This window comes from Callithrix jacchus, chromosome 13 (assembly GCF_049354715.1).
Source record: "Callithrix jacchus isolate 240 chromosome 13, calJac240_pri, whole genome shotgun sequence".
Taxonomy (NCBI): domain Eukaryota; kingdom Metazoa; phylum Chordata; class Mammalia; order Primates; family Cebidae; genus Callithrix; species Callithrix jacchus.
The window spans coordinates 39,605,888-39,631,065 of NC_133514.1; the positions used below are offsets into that span (position 1 = coordinate 39,605,888).

At 44.3% G+C, this 25,178-nt stretch overlaps 1 protein-coding gene across 24 annotated transcripts in view; it reads left to right on the forward strand.

The window, feature by feature from the left end:
• TACC1 (transforming acidic coiled-coil containing protein 1) overlaps positions 1–25,178 on the forward strand; it is a 125,669-nt gene that overhangs the window by 49,154 nt on the left and 51,337 nt on the right. For 6 of the 24 annotated variants that reach the window (XM_003734595.6, XM_078347526.1, XM_035270308.3 and 3 more), the window contains exons 2-3: positions 10,110–10,296; positions 11,241–11,356. The exons of 6 other annotated variants lie outside the window; for them this stretch is intronic. In XM_003734595.6, the coding sequence (XP_003734643.2) occupies positions 10,136–10,296; positions 11,241–11,356 (277 nt within the window). In that variant the 5' untranslated portion in view covers positions 10,110–10,135. Of the gene's footprint in view, positions 1–9,761; positions 10,297–11,240; positions 11,357–25,178 lie in introns of those variants that run through there. 12 more of the 24 variants (XM_078347530.1, XM_078347531.1, XM_054243866.2 and 9 more) reach the window with 4 other exon arrangements.

Here is a 25,178-nt window from a genome sequence, read left to right on the forward strand (position 1 = left end):
GTGGAAATTCAAAGGGTAAAGGTGCATAGACACACAGTGTTAAAGCAGCATTATAGTTTTTTATGTATCTATGTGTGCGTGCATGTGTGTAGAGATGGGCTCTCACTATGTGGTCCGGGCTGGTCTCAAACCCCTGGACTCAAGCGATCCTCCTGCCTTGGCCTCCCAAGGTGTTGGAATTACAATCGTAAGCCACTACACCTGGACTTCTGCTTTTTTATCTTAATAATTAAAATCATGTGTGTGTGTGTGTGTGTGTGTGTCTGTGTTTACAACGGGTATAGAAGGAACAGAGCCATGAGTTAGGTTTCACAGTCTGTGTAGGAGATATCTTTTGACAGTTTTATCCAGTTTCCAACAGTTAAATATTTTCATTTTCTTTAAGAAGATAGAGGTCAATGTGACCCCCTGGCTCCATAAATGGACATTTCACTTGCAGAGTTGAAGCCAGCTGGACCACTCCTGAGCCACAGCCAGGGATTTCTTTTGGGCTCTGAGCACAGCTGAATTTACCGTGAAGCTGAGGAAACTTAAGCTTCAGGCCCCTTACTTGCATGAGCGCCTTCATTCTAGTGTGGCCCTAGCACTTAAGGAGTGCTCCCCCAGTTTTTAAGTTTCCTGCTTCACAAAATTGGGCCTTGGCAACCCGTTTCATGCCTCCTTTCCCTGCTGAACCTTGGCCCTTTTTCCCAGATGGGGAGAGGCTCCTGGGTGCTGTTTCCTTCATCAACATAGTTTCTTAGAAGAAACTACCCTAAAAGGAAGTATAGTGAAAGAGCATCTCAAAGAAAGAGATGTTAAAATGAATCCTTTTGCACCTCCCACATAAAGTATGCCTTTTATGCTCTGGCCCAATTTTATGTGCCTTTGAGGATTCTCATTTGTAACAGTAGCAGTCCTTGAGATTCTTTTTCTTTTCTTTGGAGACAGGGTCTCACTCTGTCGCCCAATCTGGAGTGCAATGACACAATCACAGCTTACTGCAGCCTTGACCTTCCGGGTTTGAGCGATCCTCCCGAGCTCAAGATTAGCTGGGACTACAAGCGAACACCACCACGCCAGGCTACTTTTTTATTTTTTGTAGAGATGAGGTTTTGCCATGTTGCTCAGGCTGGCCTCAAAGTCCTGGTCTCAAGTTATCCTCCTCCCTCAGCCTTCAAAAGTGCTGGGATTACAGGAAGAAGCCACCATGCCTAGTTGAAACCCTCTTTTTTGTGTGGTAACTTGACTCAACCGACAAATGCCTCCTTATAATGAGCATTTCACACTTCGGTCAGCACACAGTCACTTAGATGGAACCCATAGGCTGCCCAATGCCACGGCCTCCCACTGGTCATTTGGGAAGGCACACCCTGCCTGGAGTGGTGAGCACTGCTAGGCCTGCTCTCCACCTTTTTCTACCCTCTTGGGGTCTTCAAAGCTGGCTGTTTCCTATATTAATTTCTGGCAGGTCTGGATTTTCCAGAGACAGGCTTCTTTGGCTAGGACTTCCTTGTACTGAAGAATCTTATATTATCTCCACTTTCAGATTTGAAAATCAATCAATCTTTAGTTAACCTAAAGCATTGTTCCTGGAGTGGAACTTGACTGTATGTGGGGAAGTGGAGAGGGAGAGACTGGTGCAAACATGCTTACATACATACTTTTGCTTACAATTTCAGGAAGGTCAGGACCTTCTGAAACCCTTCCTTGCTAGGCCCAGATCAACAGCCTCTGCTCTAAAGGGTGAAAATGCAGCCAACTTAACCTGTAAACAACACAAAAAAGGCCATAACAATACTTTACAGCTGGATGTGGTGGCTTATACCTGTAATCCCAGCACTTTGGGAGGCGGAGGTGGGAGGATCACCTTACGTCAGGAGTTCAAGACCAGCCTGGCCAACATGGTGAAACCCCATCTCTACTGAAAATTCAAAAATTACCCGGGTGTGGTGACATGCGCTGATAATCCCAGCTACTCTGGAGGCAGGAGAATCACTGGAACCTGGGAGGGGGAGGCTGCAGTGAGCTGAGATCGTGCTACTCCACTCCATCCAGCCTGGGTGAAAGAGCAAGACTCCACATCAAAATAAAATAAAACAACACTTTCTTCATGAGATTGTAAGAGTAAGTGGGGGGGGGGGCAGCGATTAAATGACACGATGCATATAAAGTACTTAACGTAGTGTCTAACACATAGTAAGCTGTTATAATCATTCATTTTTCTATTGGGGCTTAAATGATCTTTTTTTTTTTTTAAGATAGAGTCTCGCTCTGTCGCCCAGGCTGAACTGCCGTGATGTGATCTTGGCTCACTGCAACCTCCGCCTCCTGGGTTCAAGCAATTCTCCTGCCTCAGCCTCCAGAGTAGCTGGGATTACAGGCTAGCACCACCACAGCCTGCTAATTTTTGTATTTTTAGTAGAGATGAGGTTTCACCGTGTTGCCAAGATGTTCTCAATCTCCTGACCTTGTGATCAGCCCAGCTCGGCCTCCCAAAGTGCTGGGATTATAGGCGTGAGCCACCGCAACTGGCCCTGGGCGTAAGTGATCTTATTGGTTTCCACGAGTTCCTTAGGTAATAACAATACTAACAGCTTTTGTTTTTCCATGACCTGTTGTTTGCCTTTTAACTTGAAGGCACACAGTTAGAAGCGTCATTTTTTTTCTTATGTAGCCAAATCTATCTTTATTTGGTGTCTGATTTCATTAATTACTTCTAAGTTGGATCCTCGTCCTTCCTACAGAAGTCTGACAGATTCTGTTGCTTGTAGACTGTTTTCTCCCCATGGTTCAATTTTTATTATTTAGCCATCGAATCCATCTGGAATTTATCGTGGTATATGCTCTGAGGTAAGGGTTTAACTTGATCTGTTTTCTCTCTCAATTATGCTCCAATCATAAATCTTCCATCTCCTTACATATTGTAGCATCTTGTTTATTTTATTTATTTATTTATTTTTAATTGAGATGGAATCTCACTCTGTTGCCCAGGCTGGAGTGTGGTGGCACGATCTTGGCTCACTGCAACCTCTGCCTCCTGGGTTCAAGCCATCTTCTTTAGTTTACAATAAATTCCCGTCTCTTGTAAGAGCTTTTCTGGGCTTTCTGTTACAGAACAAAGATCTGGCTATTTTGTGTAAATATGTCTCAATGTCTTGTAGGACTAGTAGACTCTTAGTTGTTATTGTTGTTGTTGTTTTACAAAATCTAAAATATGTTCACCAGTATATTTTTCCAGACAAGCTTTTTTTAAAAAAAAAAAATATAAAAAAGAGACGGGGTCTCCCTCTGTTGCCCAGGCTGGAGTGCAGTGGCTATTCACAGGCGCGATCCCACTACTGATCAGCACGGGAGTTTTGACCTGCTCCGTTTTCGACCTGGGCCGGTTCACTCCTCCTTAGGCAACCTGGTGGTCCTCTGCTCCCGGGAGGTCACCATATTGATGCCGAACTTAGTGCGGACACCCGATCGGCATAGCGCACTACAGCCCAGAACTCCTGGGCTGGAGCTATCCTCCCACCTCAGCTTCCCAAGTACCTGGAACTACAGGCACATGCCACCATGCCCGGCCCAGATAAACTTTTAAACATTATTGATGAACTCTAAGAAAAATCCCCTAGGAATTTTGATTAAAATCAAATTATCCCTATAAGTTAACTGGGTAGTATTGCCATTTTAGCAATAGTGTTTTACCAACTTGGAGTTTCAGGACCAAAATATAGTAAAGAAACTTTTACTCTAAAGAGTTAAGAGCTGGAGTTGACAGGAGGCAGCGTATCATGTCATGGAGTTTGCTGCTTATTTTCCCATCTTTTTACTCCTAGAAATACAGGAAGATTATTGGTCACAAACACATGAGTTAGTATAATGAAATCCCTTCAAATCCCTAGACTAAGGAATTAAGGCGGAGTGGGTGTCACAGTTATTTTGGAAAGCTTTTTGTGATTTTATTCTTTTCTTCTGGGTGGACTTTTTCTCCCCACATCCTCCCACCAATGAATCTGCTTTTGCTTTCACTGCCCTTTCTAACCACCATCCCAGTCTGTTATCTTGTAACTTCTTAGTGAGAAGATGACATGTGGTCTCCTCAAGACTCTCAAAACATTTGGGTTATATGACTAGTGTAATCTTTGAGGATGCATTATTTAGGAAACTTATTTTATTTTGGAAATGGGCAAGAGAAGAAGTAATAAAATGGCTTCAGGAGAAGGAATATTATTATTATTATTATTATTATTATTATTTTTAAGCAGAGACTTTCTCTGGCCCCTAGGCTGAAGTGCAGTGGCGCGATCTCAGCTCACTGCAACCTCTGCCTCCCCAGTGCAAGCGATTCTCCTGTGTCAGCCTCCTGAGTAGCTAGGATTACAGGTGCACACCACACGCCCAGCTAATCTTTGTACTAAAAATAGAGATAGGGTTTCTCCATGTTGGCCAGGCTGGTCTCGAACTCCTAACCTCAGGTGATCCACCCACCTCGACCTCCCAAAGTGTAGCGATTACAGATGTGATCCACCACACCCAGCCAGGAATATTATTCTATTTAAATGTCCTGAATTCTTTCATCCTCTTTAATTCAAGTCTTAAATTCTACCCTCCCCACAAACCACCCTCCCTTTATTAAGTGTAGTAAAGCAGATATTTCAAATTTGAAGTAATGCCCTTTATTAGACTCTTACATTTATAAACAACAATGAAGAAGTTTCAGATGGTTTTCTTTTTTTAAAAATTTTTTATTTTTATTTATTTATTTATTTTTATAAAGATGGGGTTTCTCCATGATGGCCAGGCTGGTCTTGAACTCCTGACCTCAGGTGATCCACCCACCTCGGCCTCCCAAAGTGCTAGGATTACAGGCGTGAGCCACTGCGTCCAGCCTCAGATGGTTTTCTTGTTTCAGCTCTAGGTATAAAACTCTCAGACTTGGACTTGGACGGCCCTCTTTTTTAAGCCTAATCTGCTCAAAAGGAATCTGAGTTCAACAGAAGGAAACAAACTGTACTAAATCAGTAAGAATAATCCTCCAAGATGACATCCTGTATAACAGGCTCTGTAAATACAATAGTGTTGTTTAGCAGGAAATACCAGACGTATCTATTGGAATAGAAGATACTTCTAAATTTGAAGATAGTTTGTTCACTGCTTTAAGAGGAGCTTTATGTCTGTTTTTGGTTTGTTTTCAGCTTCGTATTTGTGGTAGTTGGTGGGAAGAATCAGTGATAATGTTGGGGTTATTTTCTTCACTTAGAATAAACAGACTGACCTAACTCTGTTTACATCTTTGGCACTCAACAACTGCTTCTTTAATACGTTAACATCCCAGAGTAGAGAACTAAAGTGAACTTTCTTATAAAGTCAATAAACATATAGTCATGACTATTTGATGGGAATGAGAGAATCTCATAGAACTGGCTCTTCAATGACTCTGGTGTGTAAATATCATCGTGTGTGTGTGTGTGTGTGTGTATTTTTCCCCCAGCTTCTCTGAGAGCTGATACCGTGTAACTCTTCTGTGTGGCAGTTCTGCTGTAGGTTTGATCTGTGACCTAGGTTGAATGGAATACTTTCTGGGGAAAGCAAACTTTTCTTTTGTGATACGGAAGAAAATAGATGAATGAATGGATGGATATGACAAGAGTTGTTCACCAGAGCAAAGCATAGGCCAGGTCTTTGAGCGGACCCCAGGTCAGGGGTCAGCCAAGTCTTTAATGAATACAGTTTGGATCTTTGTTAATCTACCTGGAACTCTGAAAGAGGTTTTTTTGTTTTTGAGACGAAGTCTTGCTCTGTTGCCCAGGCTGGCATGCAGTGGCGTGATCTCCACTCACGGCAACCTCCGCCTTCCCAGTTCAAGTGATTCTTCTGCCTCAGCCTCCCAAGTAGCTGGAATTATAGGCACCCACCACCACACTCGGCTAATTTTTATATTTTTAGTAAAGACAGGTTTCATCATGTTGGCCAGGCTGGTCTTGAACTCCTGACCTCAAGTGATCTGCTTGCCTTGGCCTCCCAAAGTGTGGGATTGCAGGCTTGAGCCACTGTGCCCGGCCCAAAAGACTATCAACTATGGACATACTCTGACTCCTCTCTTTTAAAAAGTTAGAAAGGAGCTTCTCTTTATAATTTTCTATATAAATGTATTGTGTACATTTCTGATTTCGGTGTTTTTTGGTAGTGGAGAGAATATTGTAATTCTATAGATGATTATAGTCTACAGATAAAGGATAATTAGGTCAACATCTGATCTTGCAAGGTTAAGACTGCCATGCCTTGCCTGGTTAGACTGAGGTGGGGCAGAAAAGCAGATAGGGTGGCCACAGCCTCCTGTTGACAATGGCTGGTCTTCACTGATGGGCTGAGTATTCCTAGTTATGACTTTGCAACCCGTGCCAGGTAAGAAGGAAGCCAGGACTAGGAGCAGCACACTGAGAGGAGTGGTCCAGCCAACGGACTCATATTCATTGCTGTTCACACTAAGTTCAAGAACTTGCAGAGGAGTGATTTTCAGAAACCTTAGGCATTTACTTGCTTGTCCAGTGTCAAGAAGTTGTTACAGGCAGGGCACAGTGGCTCACACCTGTAATCCCAGCACTTTGGGAGGCCAGAGTGGGCAGATCACCTGAGGTCAGGAGTTCAAGACCAGCCTGGCCAACATGATAAAACCCCATCTCTACTAAAAAAATACAAAAATTATCCGGGTATGGTGGCAGGCACCTGTAATCCCAGCTACTAGGGAGGCTGAGGCAGGAAGAATTGCTTGAACCCAGAAGACGGAATCGTACTCCAGCTTGGGTGACAGAGTGAGACTCTGTCAAGAAAAAAAAAGGAAATTGCTGCATAGGTGAGGTTTAATCTTACTGTGGCCATCACTGGTCCTGTTCTGTTATCTTCTGTCCCAGAAACTAGGTTCCCCCAGGAGGAGTCAGGCTTTAGGAATTTATGTCACCCTAGCCAAACTCACAAGGACTATTTGTAAACTAGACTGTTTGTTTTTTTCTCACATATGTATTGAACACCTACTGAGTGTGTGTTTGTCCTAATTTCTGGTGGAAGTCTCAAAAGGGGCTAAAGCCCCTTTAGAAGTTTGTAGGACAGATATATAAATAAATGTTATATATAGTATGCTAAGTGTAGAATGGCCTTACATCCTGGTCTTCTGGAGACACTCCTGGTTTATGCCTGTAGTCTCTGTATAAACTATTAAGAATGATCTCTTTCAATTTCAGATCTAAAGCTACAGGAAGAGTTATTTATGAATGTTCGGGGTACAGAAATGATAGAAAGGAAGGAGAATCAGCCCGCTTCCCCGGGTAGACACCTGAGCTAAGTGGTGAAGGATGTTTGGGCAGAGGAAGCCTGGGAAATTGGGGTGGGCTGGGGTGGGGGAAAAGGTGTGTTCCAGGAATGTACAAAGCTCCCTCTTCAGGCAAAGGGAGAATGTTCCCGAAGCAGCAAGCAGTTGGTTCAAGCTAGGCACTGTTTCCCAAATTTACCCTGTGATAACAGTTCCCAAGGACACTTGGTGAACACACAGATTTCCAGACCCTGCTGGCAATTTGGATTTTTTTTTTTTTTTTGAGACGGAGTTTCACTCTTGTTACCCAGGCTGGAGTGCAATGGCGCGATGTCGGCTCACCGCAACCTCTGCCTCCTGGGTTCAGGAAATTCTCCTGCCTCAGCCTCCTGAGTAGCTGGGATTACAGGCACATCCCACCATGCCCAGCTAATTTTTTTGTGTTTTTAGTAGAGACGGGGTTTCACCATGTTGACCAGGATGGTCTCGATCTCTTGACCTCGTGATCCACCCGCCTCGGCCTCCCAAAGTGCTGGGATTACAGGCTTGAGCCACCGCGCCCGGATTTTTTTTTAAAGAAGGCTGGTGGATGATTCTTGGGTACATTAACGGTTGACAACCAGTTCGCTACTGACTGTGGCTGGGAATACAAAGGCACAGGCATAGAGGGGAATGGGAACTGCAAGATTAGAGCTCAAGTCACTGATCAGCCAGGCAGGGGTGACCTCAGGCAAGAAAGCCTTCAGAGGTAAAACCAGATGGGAGTTATTTACAGTAGATCATGAAAGATAGGGAGTGTGGGAACTATGTCAGTCACCACGGGGGATGCAGAGGAATGAAAAGATGAGAGAACTATTCAGGAGAAAGAACAGGACCTAGCTTTTGCCAGTTACTGATTTGCTGGGGTAATATTATTTCCCAGCAACAGAACACTGTGTCGAACCCAGGAGCCTGGGGGACTGTAGAACCTGAAGATTTGCTGGGTGAGCATAAACCACAAACTGCAATAGTTGGATAAGTGGTGTGATATATTTCACATGCACCTCCTGCCTAGTTTACTTCTTTAGAGTCGCCAGAACACTCAGGACAGTTTGTTTATCTCTGGGAAGAAGCCAGGATGAATTGGAAAGCATCCCAACACCCTACCCCTTTCTTTTCTCTAGACTTCAGGCTTACTCCTGCCCTTCCCTTGTGATAAAACTACCCTGCCAAGCCTTATCTTGTATTTTGCTCCTGTTTTTGTTATCAAATGTGTAAGACAGTCTCGATGAATATACACGCCAATTGCTTTCAGAGGCAACAGTTAGTCTCGTGCAAGTTTCAACGTGCACATTTTGGAGCTGCTGTCTCTGTGGGAACCTGCAGGCGCCTCACAGATGCACCACACTCGGAAATTACAGCAGCACCAGAAATACCTTATCCAGGCAAGGAGATAATTAAACCTGGTGTTTGAGGCAATCTATTCACTTGGAAGAAGGTGCACTGGTGGTTTTGAGAGGAACAATCCCTACGTGAAATCCCTCCAAGGGAAATGAAGAACATCAGCTATTTCCCATTGCCTTCAAACCTAAAGATGTCACCAGGCCTCTTGGCTTGTTACTGAAGCAGCAAACGAGGTCAGAAATCAAAGACTTACAAGTTATGAAAAGAAAATCTCAAAAAGGAGAATGGGGTCAGGCGCTGTGTCTCAGACCTGGAATCCTAGCACTTTGGGAGGCAGAGGCGGGAGGATCGCTTGAGGCCAAGAATTCAAGACCAGCGTGGGCAACAAACATATCGAGACCCCGTCTGTATTTTAAATAAAATAAATAAGGAGAATGGGAAACCCATCCGGCTGTAATCTCACAGGATAATTTAGCACCCTTTCCCCAAGACAAGACCTGAGAACTTAGGAAGCCTCCCCAGTGCGGTTCAGGAGGAGGAGGGCATCTTAAATTCCAGTCCTGGGCCACTCTGGTGGCTTTGCCGAGGGATTTCCAAATCCCGGGAATACAAGGGATGGAGATGAACGAGCTGAAATCTCCCACGCTGCCAGTATTAAGTAGGGGAAAACAGGAGTCCATAGTGGCCGTGAAGTTTTGCAGTTTTTTTTTTTTTTTTTTTTTTGTAACAAGGGATTTAACTTGTGTGCGGTCCAGTATCACAGTCGCCGTTAAGTTACAGGGGCAAGATGAAAACATTTAGAAAATTGCAAAAAGGAATAAGGAAAGAGGAAGAGCGTGGCGTGCCCCAACTCAGAAAACGGTCCTTCTCAGCTCCGGACGCCGGCGGAGCCGTGGGGGGCGCCCGGGTCCCAGGGCACGGCCGGGAAGCCCCCGCCCGCACTCGGGGCGCGACCAGCGTGACGCCGCGGTGGGGGGATCCGGCGGGCGCGCCGCCGACTTCAAAGTCCCGGCGCCGCCGCCGCCGCCGCCGCCGCCCCCGCGCGCGCGCGAGTAGTACGGTCCGAGGGGGCGGCTCCTGGGGCGCGGCTCCGGCGGCAGCTGATGCGCGCCCCGCCGGTCCGGAGGCGGGAGTCCGCGAGCGCGGAGCGGGAGCTGCCGAGGCCGAGCCCCCGGGCGCCGCTGGCCGGGTACCTGAGGAGGCCCCAGGACAGGCGTCTTCCCGGCGAAGGGAGCCCGGCGCGGGGCCCGCCGCTACCGCACCGTGTGGGGAGGAGGCTGAGGAGGACGCGGCGCCGGTCGCCGGCGGGAGGAAGCGCTCCACCAGGGCCCCGACGGCGCTCGTTTAACCACATCCGCGCCTCCGCTGGAAACGTTTGCTGGCGCCTGTCACCGGTTCCCTCCATTTTGAAAGAGAAAAAGGCTCTCCCCACCCCTTCCCCTGCCCCTAGGAGCTGGAGCTGGAGGAGCTGCGCTCATGGCGTTCAGCCCGTGGCAGATCCTGTCCCCAGTGCAGTGGGCGAAATGGACGTGGTCTGCGGTTCGCGGCGGGGCCGCCGGCGAGGACGAGGCCGGCGGGCCCGAGGGCGATCCGGAGGAGGAGGACTCGCAAGCCGAGACCAAATCTTTGAGTTTCAGGCAAGTACACGGCGTCCCCGCCGAGATGCAGACGCGCTTGCCTCCATCCATCCGTGGCTCCCTCTGTGTGTGTGTGTGTGTGGTCGCCACCCGCGAAACCGTCCTCACGGCCGTGCCGCGTCCCCACCCGGAGCCAGGTCCCCGTGTGCGTCCGAAAGTTCAGGATCTTCTGGCCCCCATTTCGCCAGGAGCTTTCCGAACCCAACCCAGAATCTGCAGTCTCTCCGCATCCCTGCTGGCCTCGGTCACTTTCTCTAAGCTTCAACCCCCAGCCCCCTCCCCTTCACACAGGGGCAGCGTCACTGATCTCACCCGGTTCAACTTAGGGCCCTCCTGTGGGGAAGAAGTCACTCCTCGGCCTTTCCTGGGGCCATACCGTGTACCCAAAATGCAGCCGCGGTGAAGAAGGTCGCGTGATGACAGGCCCCTGGCAGCTGCTGGGAAATGGTGGTCTCTGCCGGGCTGTCACCCGCGTGATTGCGGAAGGCAGGTGACAGCATTCTTAGCCTTGGGCCCAGGGAGTTCTAGACAGGTAGAGGCCTACAGAGCAAAAAGGATACCTTGCATCGTCGGCCTAACTCGGGGGTGGGACCAGTATTAATTGTTAAAGCATCTGGGAAGGGGCTCTTGTGACAAAAGGAGTCTGTTGGAAAAGCGCATTTTTCAGGTGTCTGAGGGAAGGATGACCTCAAAAATAAATGGTGCTGGAGAAACGCTCCAGGGAATGGAGGAGCTTTCAGAGAGACAGGATGCCAGCCTGGAAAACCAGAGGAGGGCACTGCTCAGAGACCTCAGCCACCTCCCGCGGGCCAGACCCTGCTGAAGACTAGTTGGTTGTGAAGTTAGACAAAACTGCTGCACTTAGCCTTGGTGAATATGTAGATTTCAAAGGGTTTCAGAAATACCGTTGAAAGTGGTAATTCCTCATTTTTCCTCCTTGGCAGCTCGGATTCTGAAGGTAATTTTGAGACTCCTGAAGCTGAAACCCCGATCCGATCACCTCTCAATGAGTCCTGTGATCCATCACTCGGATTGGTGGGATCTGGGACCAAAAGCCAAGGTAAAGGAAAACTTGCATTTTTCCTGCTTGTTTTGTTTTGAAAGTTTTGAAAAATGTCAATGAAGGAAGGAAAAAAAGGTAAATTTAGGACCATTTCAAAGGGTTTGGATTGTTTACCCAGAAAGAGCTGTTTTAAACCTCCTGGTTTATTTATTTATTTTTAGATGTGTGGTAATCAGGCTTTCTCCTCTGAGCAGAGTTTGTGCTTTTGCAGTATGAGATTACCATTATCAAACATTACTACTAGGCCTTTTTCCTCATTCCCTAAAAAAATGTGTATGGTACTAAAGTAGGAAGATCGTGTTTATATTTGACTTCACAAATTCCTCAGGCTAAGTTGCTTTCTACTGGGGTGTAGCTGCAGACAAAAATTACAAGTAAGACTTGACTTAATGTTTGATAAGGAGGATTCTTCAGAGGCTGTTTCAGCATCACTAACCTCGCCCACTTCCATGCAGGAATGTGGTGAGCCCTTCAGTCTGCTTAAGAAAACGTGGCACGTGGATTCCCTCCCAGCCCCTCAAGAGCCTAGCCCTTCATCTGCAGAAGTTTCTGCTGTCTCACTTAATTAGTAGAAACCTTTTTTTTGTCACACAGCCAGTCTGGAATAAAATTTCACCTGTCCCCACAGAATTCATATGTTTATTCACTAAACAGAGTGCAATGTGATTCAGCAGTGAAGTCCTCTTCTCACGGAGCTAACATGGAGGGAGAACCTGTTAAGGGTTAAGTGAAGTATCTATGTCAGCTCGTGTGAAGCACTGTGGAGAAAAATAAAGCAGGGCAAGAGAGAATAGGGAATATGGGGTGGGGATAGGGAAGGCCCAAAGAGGAGTTAGGAGGAGCATTCATGATTAGGTGATTTGAATAGAACCCTGAAGGCAGATTGAGGGAGCAGGCCTTGGAGGTTCCTGAAGTAGGAACCTTTCCAGCAGAAGGAGTGGCATCTGCAAAGGTCTGACAGCACCACCCTGCTGCAGGTGAGGCCTTAAGGTGGAGAGTTCATTGTACCGTTTGAGAATCAGCCCGGAGGTCACTGTGGACTGACTACTCAGAGAGCAGGAGGAGCTGAAGTCAGTGTGGTCAGAGGAGGTCCAGATGATGCTGCTGCTGCAGTGAGGATTTGGTTTTCTTTCTGAGGAGGGTGGAAAATCACTGGAAGGTGTATGAATTTCCAAGGACTGCTATACCAAAGTAACTGAGTGGCTTACAACAACAGAAATTTATTCTCTCACAGTACTGGATAATTGAAATCAGAACTAGAAGTCTGAAGTCAAGAAGATGGTGGGACCTTGCTCCCTCTGAAGGCTCCAGGAAGAGTCGGTTCTCACCTCTTCTGGCCTCTGCTGGGTGTCTGTAATCCTTAATGTTCTTTGACTTGTGGCAGCAGAGCTCTGGTCTCTGCCTCATCACATGGCCATCTTCTCCCTTTGTATCTGTCTTCCCACGCCCTTCCTGTAAGAACACCAGTTCTTGAAGTTAGGGCCCACCCTAATCCAGTTTGACCTTGTGGTAACTTGGTAACATTTTCAAAGATACTATTTTTTTTTTGAGACGGAGTTTCACTTTTGTTACCCAGGCTGGAGTGCAATGGCACGATTCCGCAACCTCCGCCTCCTGGGTTCAGGCAATTCTCCTGCCTCAGCCTCCTGAGTAGCTGGGATTACAGGCACGCGTCACCATGCCCAGCTAATTTTTTGTATCTTTAGTAGAGACGGGGTTTCACCATTTTGACCAGGATGGTCTCGATAAGGTCACATTCACAGATACTAGGAGTTGGGACTTTAACATATTGTTTTGAGAGACTCCCGTAACAGAGGGCTTTGAGCAGAGGGACTGTGCTTTGACAACTTTTGCAAAAGGCTCCCTGGCTGCTGTATGGAAAAGGGACTCTAGGATGGAGGTCCTTTTTATGTGGTTTCTCTGTTCCAGTATCTGACAGTCACCCTGAAGTGGCAGAGCCAGCTTTCAGTTATCTAGCTACCTAAATTTTGCACTGAATGTGACTTTCTCCTCTCCCCAGTAAGTATGTTTATTGCTTAGCAACTTCTTCATAGGTTGCCTAGGGAAGTCAAGTTACTGTGGGAATAGACTGGATGATGGAGCTGGAATTACTGGTAACATGACATCAGCAAAAAGCTGATTTGGTTTTGCTTTAAATTGAGAGCTTCATGCTGTGCTTACCCCACTGTGAATTCAACAATGCCCTCAACTTGCCCTAGGTTGCATTTTGCCATTGTTTTAGGCAGGGATGACAGGGGAATAGGCAAGTTTATATGCTGGAGAATTTGTGTGTGACATGTAGCTGTGTAGCACTCTCAGTGATGAAGATACCACTTGTTCCTTATAGCTTCCCTTTTCTTCTGTAAAGATTGGCAGATCAGATGGGAGATTTTAAAGCTTGAAAGAACTATTTGGTGGCCTTCCCATCAAATTTAAATAAAGCTCCTAAGACACATGTTAAGGAGCTGTTTGAAAGCCTTTTTGAATTGCTGTCAGCTTGGGCGGCCCTTCCTTATCGTTTTGTCAGCTGCTAGACTGATTCATCCTGCCAGATTCTTTGCCAGTTGAATAGAGGCCTGGATGACCTGGGCCCCCAAAGCCACAGAGACCCTATTGTTTGGTCCTTCCTGTATCAGTGACTCTCACACTCTTTTTCATTCTCTCTAAAAGGAAAGCTTTTAAATGTTTATGGATCAGGAAAGCTCTGTGGGGTAGTTCATGAATGCAGACTGTAATTGTGGGGGTGGAGGAGTGTCCAGTCCAGGAAACAACCCTGCATATTATGAAGGCTTTCAGTTTAGGATCTTTAAACAATAGGATGACTGCTCATCAGCCTGGTTGTACTCTGACTTCCAGGGTCCTTGTGTGCAACATCTAGAGCTAGTCCAGAGTACTGCTGATGACCTTGTAACACACAGACAGTAAGTGTGCAAAGACAGCCAGAGCACAGGTCTGATTGGGGGAACTCCAGTGGGCAGAAGGCCCTTCAGAGTCATTTCATATTGAAGTTTTAATTTCTGGGACTGGATAAGTTCCCTTTCTTCCAAAATTATTGATCGTTTTGTTCCTCATAGTCTTTCATATTTCTGTGGTTCTAAGACGTGGTTGGACAGCAATTATAAATTATGTAAGACTTAATCATTCTAGAGGAAAGATTTATGAGGAGTTAGGCAGTCAAGAGTTAGAGCTGAAATATGCAAAGATTCTGACTTCCTGGTATATAATGACCCTCAAATGTGTGGGCTATGTTTACCATACCCAGGGCTCCAATGCTCACTTCTGTATAATGATTTCAACTCAGGAAAACATCTAACACTATTTTGAAATGACTTTTCTTATATTGAAACTACCTTAAGAACTTGCAGTATCTAAACTCTATAATGACTCTTCCTAAGAGTTGTATGCCTGGAGTTAAGTGGTGGATAAAGTTGTAGATTTTTTTTTTATTTTTGAATTCACATATAGAAGCTGCTTTTAGGCTTCCTGGTAAAATAAAACTCTAGCCAAAGAGATTTCCTGAAAATAACCAGACTGGCAGCTGTAAAGCTTGGGCTGGTCTGTATTTGTTGTCTGTTTTCTCCCACAAAAGATGTTAAACATTGCTGCTATTGTATTGTTTTTACTTTTTGCTGGGAAGTATATTGGTGAAGAAACATCCCCTAGGAATGGACTTTTGAGGGTACAATCTCAAGTTCATCCTCCGTTTTGTTGTTTGAGACAGGATCTCTGTCTAGACTGGAGTGCAGTGGCATGATCATAGCTCACTGCAGCTGCCAACTCCTGGGCTCAAGTGATCCTCCTGCCTCAGGCTCCTGAGTACCTGGGGCCATAGTCACACACTACCTGCCTGTCTAACTTTTTAATTTTTTGTAGAGACAGGGTCTCACCATGTTGCCTAGGCTGATCTCAAACTCCTGGCCTAGAGGGATTCTCCCTCCTTAGCCTCCCAAAGTCCTGGGATTACAGGCGTGAGCTACCATGCCTGGCTTGTGTGTGTGTGTGTGTTTTATGGAGGACTTAGTGGCTGTGGCTTTGTGTAGCTGTTTTAGTCACAAAAACTACAGTGGGTACATTCTGCCCCTTAAGTTTCTCCTTCACCAACATAGCCCTCCTTCCTCAAGCACACATACCTTTATCTACAGATTGTTACCTCTCTTTGAGAAAGAGAATCTTAATTGGTGCAGAAGCTATCCATCACCCTTGGAACAACTTGTTATACCTCTCCAGTTTGATGTGTTAATTAAATGCCTAAGAATTTCAAAGACATACTGTAGTTCTCTGGAATTTTCCCCAGAATAGAAGAAAGAGATAAATGGAATCTATAAATAGATATTTACTGCCTCAGGCCTGTGGGGGAATGCCAAGTTGTTTGTTGACACAGTTTTGGTAGTCTTGATCAGAATCAGCAAACTGGGCTCATAGGCCAAACCCTTCCTGCCCCATTTTTTTGCATGGCTCTCGAGCAGAAGATGGTTTAATGGTGATGTGTGAAAACTGTGAAATTCAAATTTCAGGCCCCATAAAGTTTAATATATATAAATATATATGTATAAAATTTGGTAGATACAGGGTCTTGCTATGTTGCCCAGGCTGGTCTTGAACTCCAGGGCTCAAGTAAGTGATTCCCCTACCTCAGCCTCTCAAAATGCTGGGATCTCAGGTTTCAGCCACTGCTTTCATCCCCATAAATAAGGTTTTATTGGAATACAGCCATTCTCATTCAGGTATTGTGTATGTCTGCTTTTGCTCCACAGTAACTGGGTTGAGTACTTGGAACAGAGACCAAATGTCGGCAAAAGGCTAACATATTTACTGTATTGTACAGAAAAGAAATTGTCAACCTGTATCTATACTTATGACAATTTCAGTAAAAATACAAAGTTTAAGTAATTTGGGATGATGACTTTAAAAGTAAAAAGGTAGCAAGGTTATAGTTGCTGAACAAATGAACTGTGGGCATGAGGTGCCTAGGCCTGCATGTTCAAGGAAGGCCCAGGGAGAGCCTGATGTGGCCTGGCTATTTATCATCTTTGCAAAAGTGAAGTGATATAATTGGTCTGTCAATGAACTTGATTTTCAATTGACTCAAAGATCTAAGAAGGAATAAAAATTATTTAAAGCTGGATGTGGTGGCTCATGCCTGTAATCCCAGCACTTTGGGAGGCCAGAGCGGGTGGATCACCTGTGGTCAGGAGTTTAAGACCAGCCTGGCCAACATGGTGAAACCCTGTGTCTACTAAAAATACAAAAATTAGCCAGGCGTGGTGGCGGGCACCTGTAATCCCAGCTACTCAGGAGGCTGAGGCAGGAGAATTGCTTAAACCCAGGAGGCAGAGGTTGTAGTGAGCTGAGATGGCACCATTGTACTCCAGCCTGGGCAACAAGAGTGAAACTCCGTCTCAAAAAAAAAAAAAAAAAAATTTAAAAAGGAACTTAGGGAAGAATGGGGAGATTTTTGGAATCATTTAATAGAAGTACAAATACATAGACTTTTAACTTTTGCCCATTAAATTTTTTTTAACATTTTATTTTGTTAAATTAAAAAAAAAATAGTGATGGGGTTTCACTATGTTGCCCAGGCTGATCTCAAACTCCTGGGCGCAAGTGATCCTCCCACCTTGGCCTCCCAAAGTGTTGGGGTTACAGGCATGAGCCAACCATACTCAATTCATTAAATGTCTTTAATGTAACTTTGGTTGTGTGATAATTTGTAAGTTGACTGTGCAGATCTCTTAAAAGGTTGGTATGGTGTATTTTTAGAATGTTTTAGAGAGAGAGAAAGTGTGTGTGAGAGAGAGAGAGATACAGAAAACACAGAACGGAAACCTTGTTAAAATCTGAGCCTTTGATGTTTTATTCTAAGGCTAAGGCTTTGGGTTATATGTTTAATCAAATACTATGTGAAAATGTTTCATTAGGTACACATTGAAGTGTTCCATTCAAGTCTACAGGTATATCCTCTCAGGGATTTAGTTTAACAACCTTTCCCTGCCCCTGACAAGGGAATGCTTTATTGGTTTCCTAGAAATGACTAATTAGGACCCTACATATTACCTAGTCTATCACTCCAAACCGTGTGCTCCTTCAACAGCATCCCAGGCTAATGCTTTTAATTTAATTTTAATTTTTTAATGTTTTGCTATGATTGGCTCTTTCACAGTTTGATTTTTTTGTATTATATAATTCCATTTTAAGGTGTTTAAAGCTGGAAAATCTTAGCTGCATGATATAGTTACTTTTTTTAAATATATTTTTAGCCCTGAAGTTGGAGATTCCAACCAGCTAATAAATGGGATCAGAGTCATGTGGTTTTTTTGTTGCTCTATCAAAATGTGAACATGCCACTAGGAAGCACCTCTGCTTCTATGTGCTGCCTTACCCGAGGGAATGTCTTCTTAGGGAAAAATGTATAGTTTTTCCAGCAGAAACTTGTGAGAGTGCAGAACCACAGAGGACCAACAGTGTCTGAATAAAATCTCCAGGGCAGGGGAGCAAAGTCTGCCTGTGGAAAGGAAAGATTTTAGTAACTCTCAAGTCACAATTTTTCTTTTAAGATGAGTGATAAAATCAAAACCTGCCACTCCCCCATTTTGGGCTTACCCAAGCATTGAATAAAGCATTATAACTTGCTTTGGTACTTTCTAGTGGCAGAGACACTTTTTACCTGTGTATGTGTTTTGGGAGCGGGCAATCCTTCTAAATGCTGCCATGTAATGCCCCACCTACAAAACGGATGTGGTCTAAAGCCATTTAAACATTTAAATAGCAGTTGTACCATCTTTTTCAGGTGACCAGTTATACTGCCCAGAGGAAGCCTTGGGGTGTGTAAACGATTTTGTCACAATCTCCTAAATCCAGAGTAGTTATGGGAGATCATAGTTTATCCACCCAAAATAGTCTTCTCAGTGGAGATTTGATAAACAAGCATTGCTAAATTGCTTGGTGACTATTAAAGCCGGGCTTAGAAAGGCTTTGCTGCTTGTCAGTTCAGAATCTCACCATCACCTTTCCATGTACATGACCTAATTTTATGAGTTCACACAAACATGATCACATCTCCAGAGTTTAGATAGATGGTGGCCAAACTCACAAGGGAAGATAATAATGGCATGGAGTATTTTATTAATTCACAGATGAAAAATGTATCTTGATGTTTCTGCTTGGCAGATGCAGATACTCTCTTAGCCAGTCAAGGTACCTTCTTTTTTATATCATTGCTGGAAATATGACAATAAATGATTGATCTACAGCTTTCCCATTACAAGATTCACCAACTATCTGTTTCCGCCATGTTTATTTATTGGATGTGTTGGAAGCAAGTAATCTTTGCTTGCAACATCTTATTTGATTTTTATAACTATGATTCTGTGAATCATGATTATGAATCATAAGTTATTTCCATTTCACAGATTGGGAAATTGAGGACAGAGCCTTTACTGCTAGTAGTGGACTTGGGTTTTGAATTCAGCTTTTAAGATTGCAGATCAGGAGCTCTTTTGAATATATTTTAGAAGTTTTCTCTCCAGGGAATTTGTGTAGCCTCTCTCTTGTTCTCTAAAGAGAAGACATATCAAGAGGAAATAAAGATTCTTAAGATGTTGCCAGAGCAGGGTGTGTGATGGGGAAAAATGTCTTCTTACGTATCCTGTTAAGTGATAGTAGTTTTGAAAAATCAGGAAGTACATCTTCCACATGTGTGAATTTGGCACATATTATTCTGAAGTATGAAATGTATTTTAGGAAGTTGAAACATCAGAAGTTAGGAAGCCTACAGCACGATTTAGTTATAGATTAATCATCAAGTGAAAATCATCACTGGGTAAGTAGTGCAGTGGAATTGAAAATGTTTTGCCTCCTCAAGGCCTAGCTTCAGCTCATCAGTGAAAAATAAAGAAGGAGTGGACAAATTCAGTGCCGGTGTTTGCATTCAGTCTCCACCTGAGTCATGCATGGGTGAGAAGAGGCAGGTGTGTGGAGGTGTTTGCAGCTGCCTGGGACTCAGTGCCTATTTTGTGGTAGATAAAGGAGTTTTTAAGAGGCCTTTATTGATGACCTCTGGCTACATAACAGATTACTCCAAAACTGAAAACAATGAACATCTCATATAGTCTTTGTAGTTGGGAAATTTGGGAGCTGGGTGGTGTGGCTCAGGTCACTTGTGAGAATGCTGTCAAGATGTCTGCTGGGACTGCAGTTGTTTAAAGACTTGACTGAGGCTGGAAGATCCTCTCCTAAGGCAACTCACTCATTCACCTGGGCTGTGAGTGCTGGCTGTTGGTGGGAGGCTGCAGTCCTTACCATGTGGACTACTGTTAGGTTGCTTGAGTGTCCTGACAGCATGGCAGCTGGCTTCCCTGGGGTGAATGATCCAAGAGCAAGAAAGATAGAAGCTGTGGTATCTTCTGTGACTTAGCCTCAAAAGTCACACTTATTTCCACAGTATCCTTTTGCTTATACAGGTCAGTCCAAGAGCAAGGAGGTGAGACTTATTAGGACTATCTCCTGAAGGCTGGCTACCACAAGGCCCTTTTCTACATTTTGAAAAAGTTGCATGAAAGGATAAACAAGGTTATACATTCTTAGATGGCAAAGCTTTTCCCATTGCTTTCTTCCTTTGGAGTCTCTTCACTGCCCTCCCAACCCCACTCCTTCCTGCTGCCCTCCTCCTTAAACGGGAGCAGAATTGGCCAAAGAAATGCTATAGCTGCCTATTGGCTTGTGGTCCTGCCATCAATGTGTCTCATGCACCCAGCATGCTGGCTGCGGTTGCTCTGTCTGGAGCCCCTCTCTTGCTGAACATTCCTCCCTCTTCTTCCTTATCCAGCATCAGCTTCTCAGCTCCGTGTGGGTGGTTGCTACTTTGTGAGAGAGGCAGTTGGTATTTTGAATTTTCCAGTAATTATTTCTGAAGAGATGCACATTATGGTTGTTTGGCAGCAGCAGATTGAAGTTACACAATCCCAGATCTCTGCACAGGAGCCCCATCTGTTAGCACGTGCTCTTTCCCCCTTTGCTTTTCCTGCCAGAATAGCTTGGGGATGGAGGAGAAGTTTTGTTGGGAGGGCCTTCCATGATTTCTGTCTGTGGAAGGGGATTTCTACTCTGTTTAAAATATAACCTCAAACAAATCCAGATGGTTCCAGAACCCATGGGCATCTCATGAGTGAGAAGAGAAGACACATTCATTGCTGGACTTGACTTCTCTGGAGGAGGCTTTGGCTTCCTGGTGGGTGGACACTTCCTTATAACTGAGTCCCATCCTCTTACCTTATAATCTTGGCCTTCAGAGATACAGTTTGGGTCTCTTTTTATTTTTCTCCTCCTCCTCCTCCTCCTCCTCCTCCTCCTCCCGCTCCTCCTCCTCCCCCCCTCCCCCGACTCCTCATTGCTCTGTTGCCCAGTCTGGAGTGCAGTGGTGCAATCATAGCTCACTGCAGCCTCAACTCCCAAGCTCAAGTGATCCTCCTGACTCAGCCTCCTGAGTAGCTGGGACTATAGGCATGTACCACTACATCCAGCTTGTGTCTCTTTTTAAATAAAATAGCATAAAGTACTGTTTTGGAAAGTTGAAGTACTTTCTTCATCATTACTACAAGCTTTTTTCATTTAGCAAGTGGTTTTCCAGATTATTCTTTACCTATAAACTCTTAAGTTTTAGGGGTAGCCTCTCTCAGGATTTAGAAGCTTAACTCAGGAGAACAGCAGTGCAGTTGGTGCCCTGTCTCTTACAAAAAGCAATGAAATTTGCCCTCCCTTAGCTTCTGGGTAATGTTTCTGTTTGGTGTTTTTTTGAAGGTTAGGAAGGAAGGGGTTTAAACAGGTAGTTGTCTGGGTTCTATCAGAGGCTATGCGTGTGTGTGTGTGTGTGTGTGTGTGTGTATGTGTGTGTTTCTGCTTTGGTTGGTGAGACTTTTTTTTTTTGAGACGAATCTCACTCTGTAACTCAGGCTGAAGTGCAGTGGCATGATCTCGGCTCACTGCAACCTCCGCCTCCTGGATTCAAGAGATTCTCCTGCCTCAGCCTCCCAAGTAGCTGAAACTACAGTCACATATCACCATGCCCAGCTAATTTTTTGTATTTTTAGTAGTGATGCAGTTGCACTGTGTTAGCCAGGATGGTCTTTGATCTCTTGACCTTGTGATACACCTGCCTCAGCCTCCCAAAGTGCTGGGATTACAGGTGTGAGCCACCATGCCTGGCCGAGACATCTTAAAACGGTGATGTACCTAAGAGGATGGTGTGCGTTGATTCACCCACCCCACCCCTCTCCCATGCTTCTGGGGAGCCTGGGCCCCAGTGGTTGTTGGGGAAATGTGAGCTATGCAGCCCATACCCTTAGATTCTACTCTGCATTCCTGGAAAAGGACCTATTATATGGTTGTTCCAACCCTGGACAGGAAACTGTGTCTACTTCTCCATTTTAAGGCTGATGACTAAGTGGCTGAGAATGTATACATATAAAATACATTTCAACATTGGAGGAATTAGAGGGACTGGGAACCCAAAGACATGAAACTGGGGGGAAAAAAAACTCTCAAATTTTGGACTCTTTCCTAAATGCTAGTATACACCTGATTAACAGTCTCTTCAGGGCAGACCACTTGAGCAGAAAGGTTTGGTGCCAGAATGATGCTTGTTTCCCTCCTGAAGCTCTTGATTCAGCTTAGGGGAAGAGGGCTGGGAGGGTAAGACCAAGGCGTGGAAAGGAGGACTGGGGCCTTCAGGGCAAAGGGCCAAGAGAAGAGCTGTGCCAAGCTGCTCCCCAGCTGTTAGCATAGAGCTGAACCACAGCATCACTGAACAACAATTAGATAGGCTTTGTCGGTATGCAGCAGATCATCAGGTGAGGAGGGGTCCTCTGTGTATCAGATGCTTGCCTTACAGTGAGCACTGATTGTGCATCAACTCTGGTTTGGGTGCTCAGTTTCTGCTTCCAGGGATACAAAAAGTAAGGCCCCTGTGGGGCTTCAACTCTGGAGTTGAAGTCAACTCTTCAACCCTGTCCTGTATCCCAGACCTCTTGGCTTCCTTGGCTTCCCAAGAAGTTTAGCAGCAAAAGATAGGGAATTTGTGAGGGAGAAAATTCTCCCACAAATCTGGAAGTCAAGTGTTAAAAGGAAAAAGTCAAATGTTAAAAATTAGAATTCAAAAAACCCCCCTGCCCACAAAGCGAAAAAAGCCTTTTGGGCTTGACAATTATCATAACTCTAGGATGCTTCATATACCATACTTTTAGCTATATGTTGTGGAAGAGAGGGGTGATGTCATTTTTTCACCTCTTTCCGTAAATAGAATTTATGTAGCACATGCGGGCTTCCTCAAGAGAAATTTAAAACCCCAAATTGATCGGATGGTGAGACCTACCACCTCTCTCAAGCATGTGTCTCTCCAAGTGACACACATAAGAGACTATTTAAAGCATGTACTGTGGCTGTGTATGCTGGCTCACTTCTGTAATCCCAGCACTTTGGGAAACCAGGGTGGGAGGTTTGCTTGAGACCAGCCTGAGCAACAAAATGAGATCCTGAATGTACCAAAAAAAAAATGAGGGCATGGTGGCATGTGCCTTTAGTCCCAGCTGCTCAGGAGGCTAAGGTGGGAGGATCACTTGAGCCTGGGAGATTGAGGCTGCAATGAGGCATAATCACCCCACTAATTGCCCCACTGTACTCCAACCTGGACAATAGAGCAAGACTTTGTCTCAAAGAAAAAAAAAGAAATCTTAATCTGTGTGGTATAGTTGAACATTTTATTAGAAATTACAGGACATTCCTCCTGCTCCATTTCCCTTGGGCCTAAGCCTCCGTGTTCTTTTTTAAAAAATAGTTTCATTGAGATATAGTTTATCTGCCATACAATGTACCATTTAAAAGTTGTACAGTAGTTTTTAGTTTACCAACAGAGTTGTACAACTGTCACTTCAATCTAATTGTTAGAACATTTTATCACCCCCAAAGGAAATCCTATACCCATTAGCAGTCACACTCCATTCCTCCTCCTTCCCACCTCCCAGTCCTAGGCAACTGTTGATCTAGTTTGTGTCTTGACAGATTTGTTTATCTGAACATTTCATGTAAGTGGAATAGGAGAATATGTAGTCTTGTATGACTGAGTCAGTTCACTAACCATAATGTTTTCAAGGTTCAGCTATGTTGTAGCAACTATGAGGACTTTATTCCTTTTTCATTGCTGAACAATACTCCATTTTATTGATATACCATATTTTATTTACCTGTTTATCAGTTGACGGACATTTGGGTTATTTCCACTTTTGGCTATGATGAATAATGCTGCTATGAACACTTACATTCATTTCTTGGGTATATACCTAGGAGTAGAATTGCTAGGTCGTATGGCAACTTTATGTCAAACATTTTCACAAACTGCCAAACTATTTCAAAGTAGCTGCACCATTTTACATTTCTGCCAGTAGTATTTAAGGGTTTCAATTTCTCCACATCCTCTCCAACATTTCTTATTGTCAGCCTGTTTAGTTATAGCCATCCCAGTAGGTGTGAAGTAGTTTTGATTTGCATGTGGTTTTCATTTGCATTTCCCTAATGGTTAATGATATTGAGCATCTTTTCATGTAGCTATTGGGTATTTGTATATATTGGGTTTTCTTAGGTTTTGTTTTTGTTTTTGTTTGAGATGGAGTCTTGCTTTGTTGCCCAGGCTAGCATGCAGTGGTGTGATCTCAACTCTGCATCTTCCACTCCTGGGTTCAAGCAATTCTCCTTCAGCAGCCTCCTGAGTAGCTGGGATTACAGGTGTATACCACCATGCCTGGCTAATTTTTTTGTATTTTTTCAGTAGAGATGGGGTTTCACCATGTTGGCCAGGCTGTTCTCGAACTCCTGATCTTGAGATCCTCTTGCCTTAGCCTCCCAAAGTGCTGGGACCACAGGTGTGAGCCACCACACCCAGCCTGTATATATTCTTTAGAGAAATGTCTATTCAGATTATTTCTCCACTTTTTAATTAGGTTCTTTATCTTTTTTTAATCACTAAGTTATGTATTCTAGATGCAAATTCCTTTTTAGATATGTGACTATAAATTTTTCTTCCATTGTCTTTTCTCTCTCTTTTTTTTTTTTTTTTTTTTTTGAGACAGAGTCTTGCTCTGTTGCTGGGCTGGAGTACAGTGGTTCAGTCTTGGCTCACTGCAGCCTCTGCCTCCTGGTTCAAGTGATTCTCTTGCCTCAGCCTCCCGAGTATCTGAGACCTATAGGTGCATGCTACCATGCCCAGCTAATTTGTTGTATTTTTTTTTTTTTAGTAGAGATGAGATTTCATCATGTTGGCCAGGATGTCATTTCCTGATATCATTTGAAGTGCAAAAGTTTTTAATTTTGGTAACATGCAGTTTACTTGTTTTGTCTCTCGTTCCTTTAATGTCATGTCTAAGAAAATTTTGCCTAACAATCACAAAGATTTATTCTTCTGTTTTAACAGTTTTATAGTGTGAGCTTTTACATTTAGATCTGTGATCCATTTTGAGTTAGTTTCTGCATGTGGTGTAAGGGAGTAGCCCAGCTTCATTCTTTTGCATGTGGATATCCAGTTGTCCCAGCACCATTTGTCAAAAAGATAATTCTTTTCCCCATTCAATTAACTTTGCACCCTTGTAAAAAATCAGTTGGCCATAGGTACAAGGATTGATTTCTGAACTCTCAATTTTGTTTCTCTGATATGTATGTCTCAATATGCTGGTACTACACTGTCTTGATTACTATAGCTTTGTAGTAAATTTTGAAATCAAGAAGTATGAGGCCTCCAAATTTGACTATTTTTTCAAGATTGTTTTAGCTATTCTGA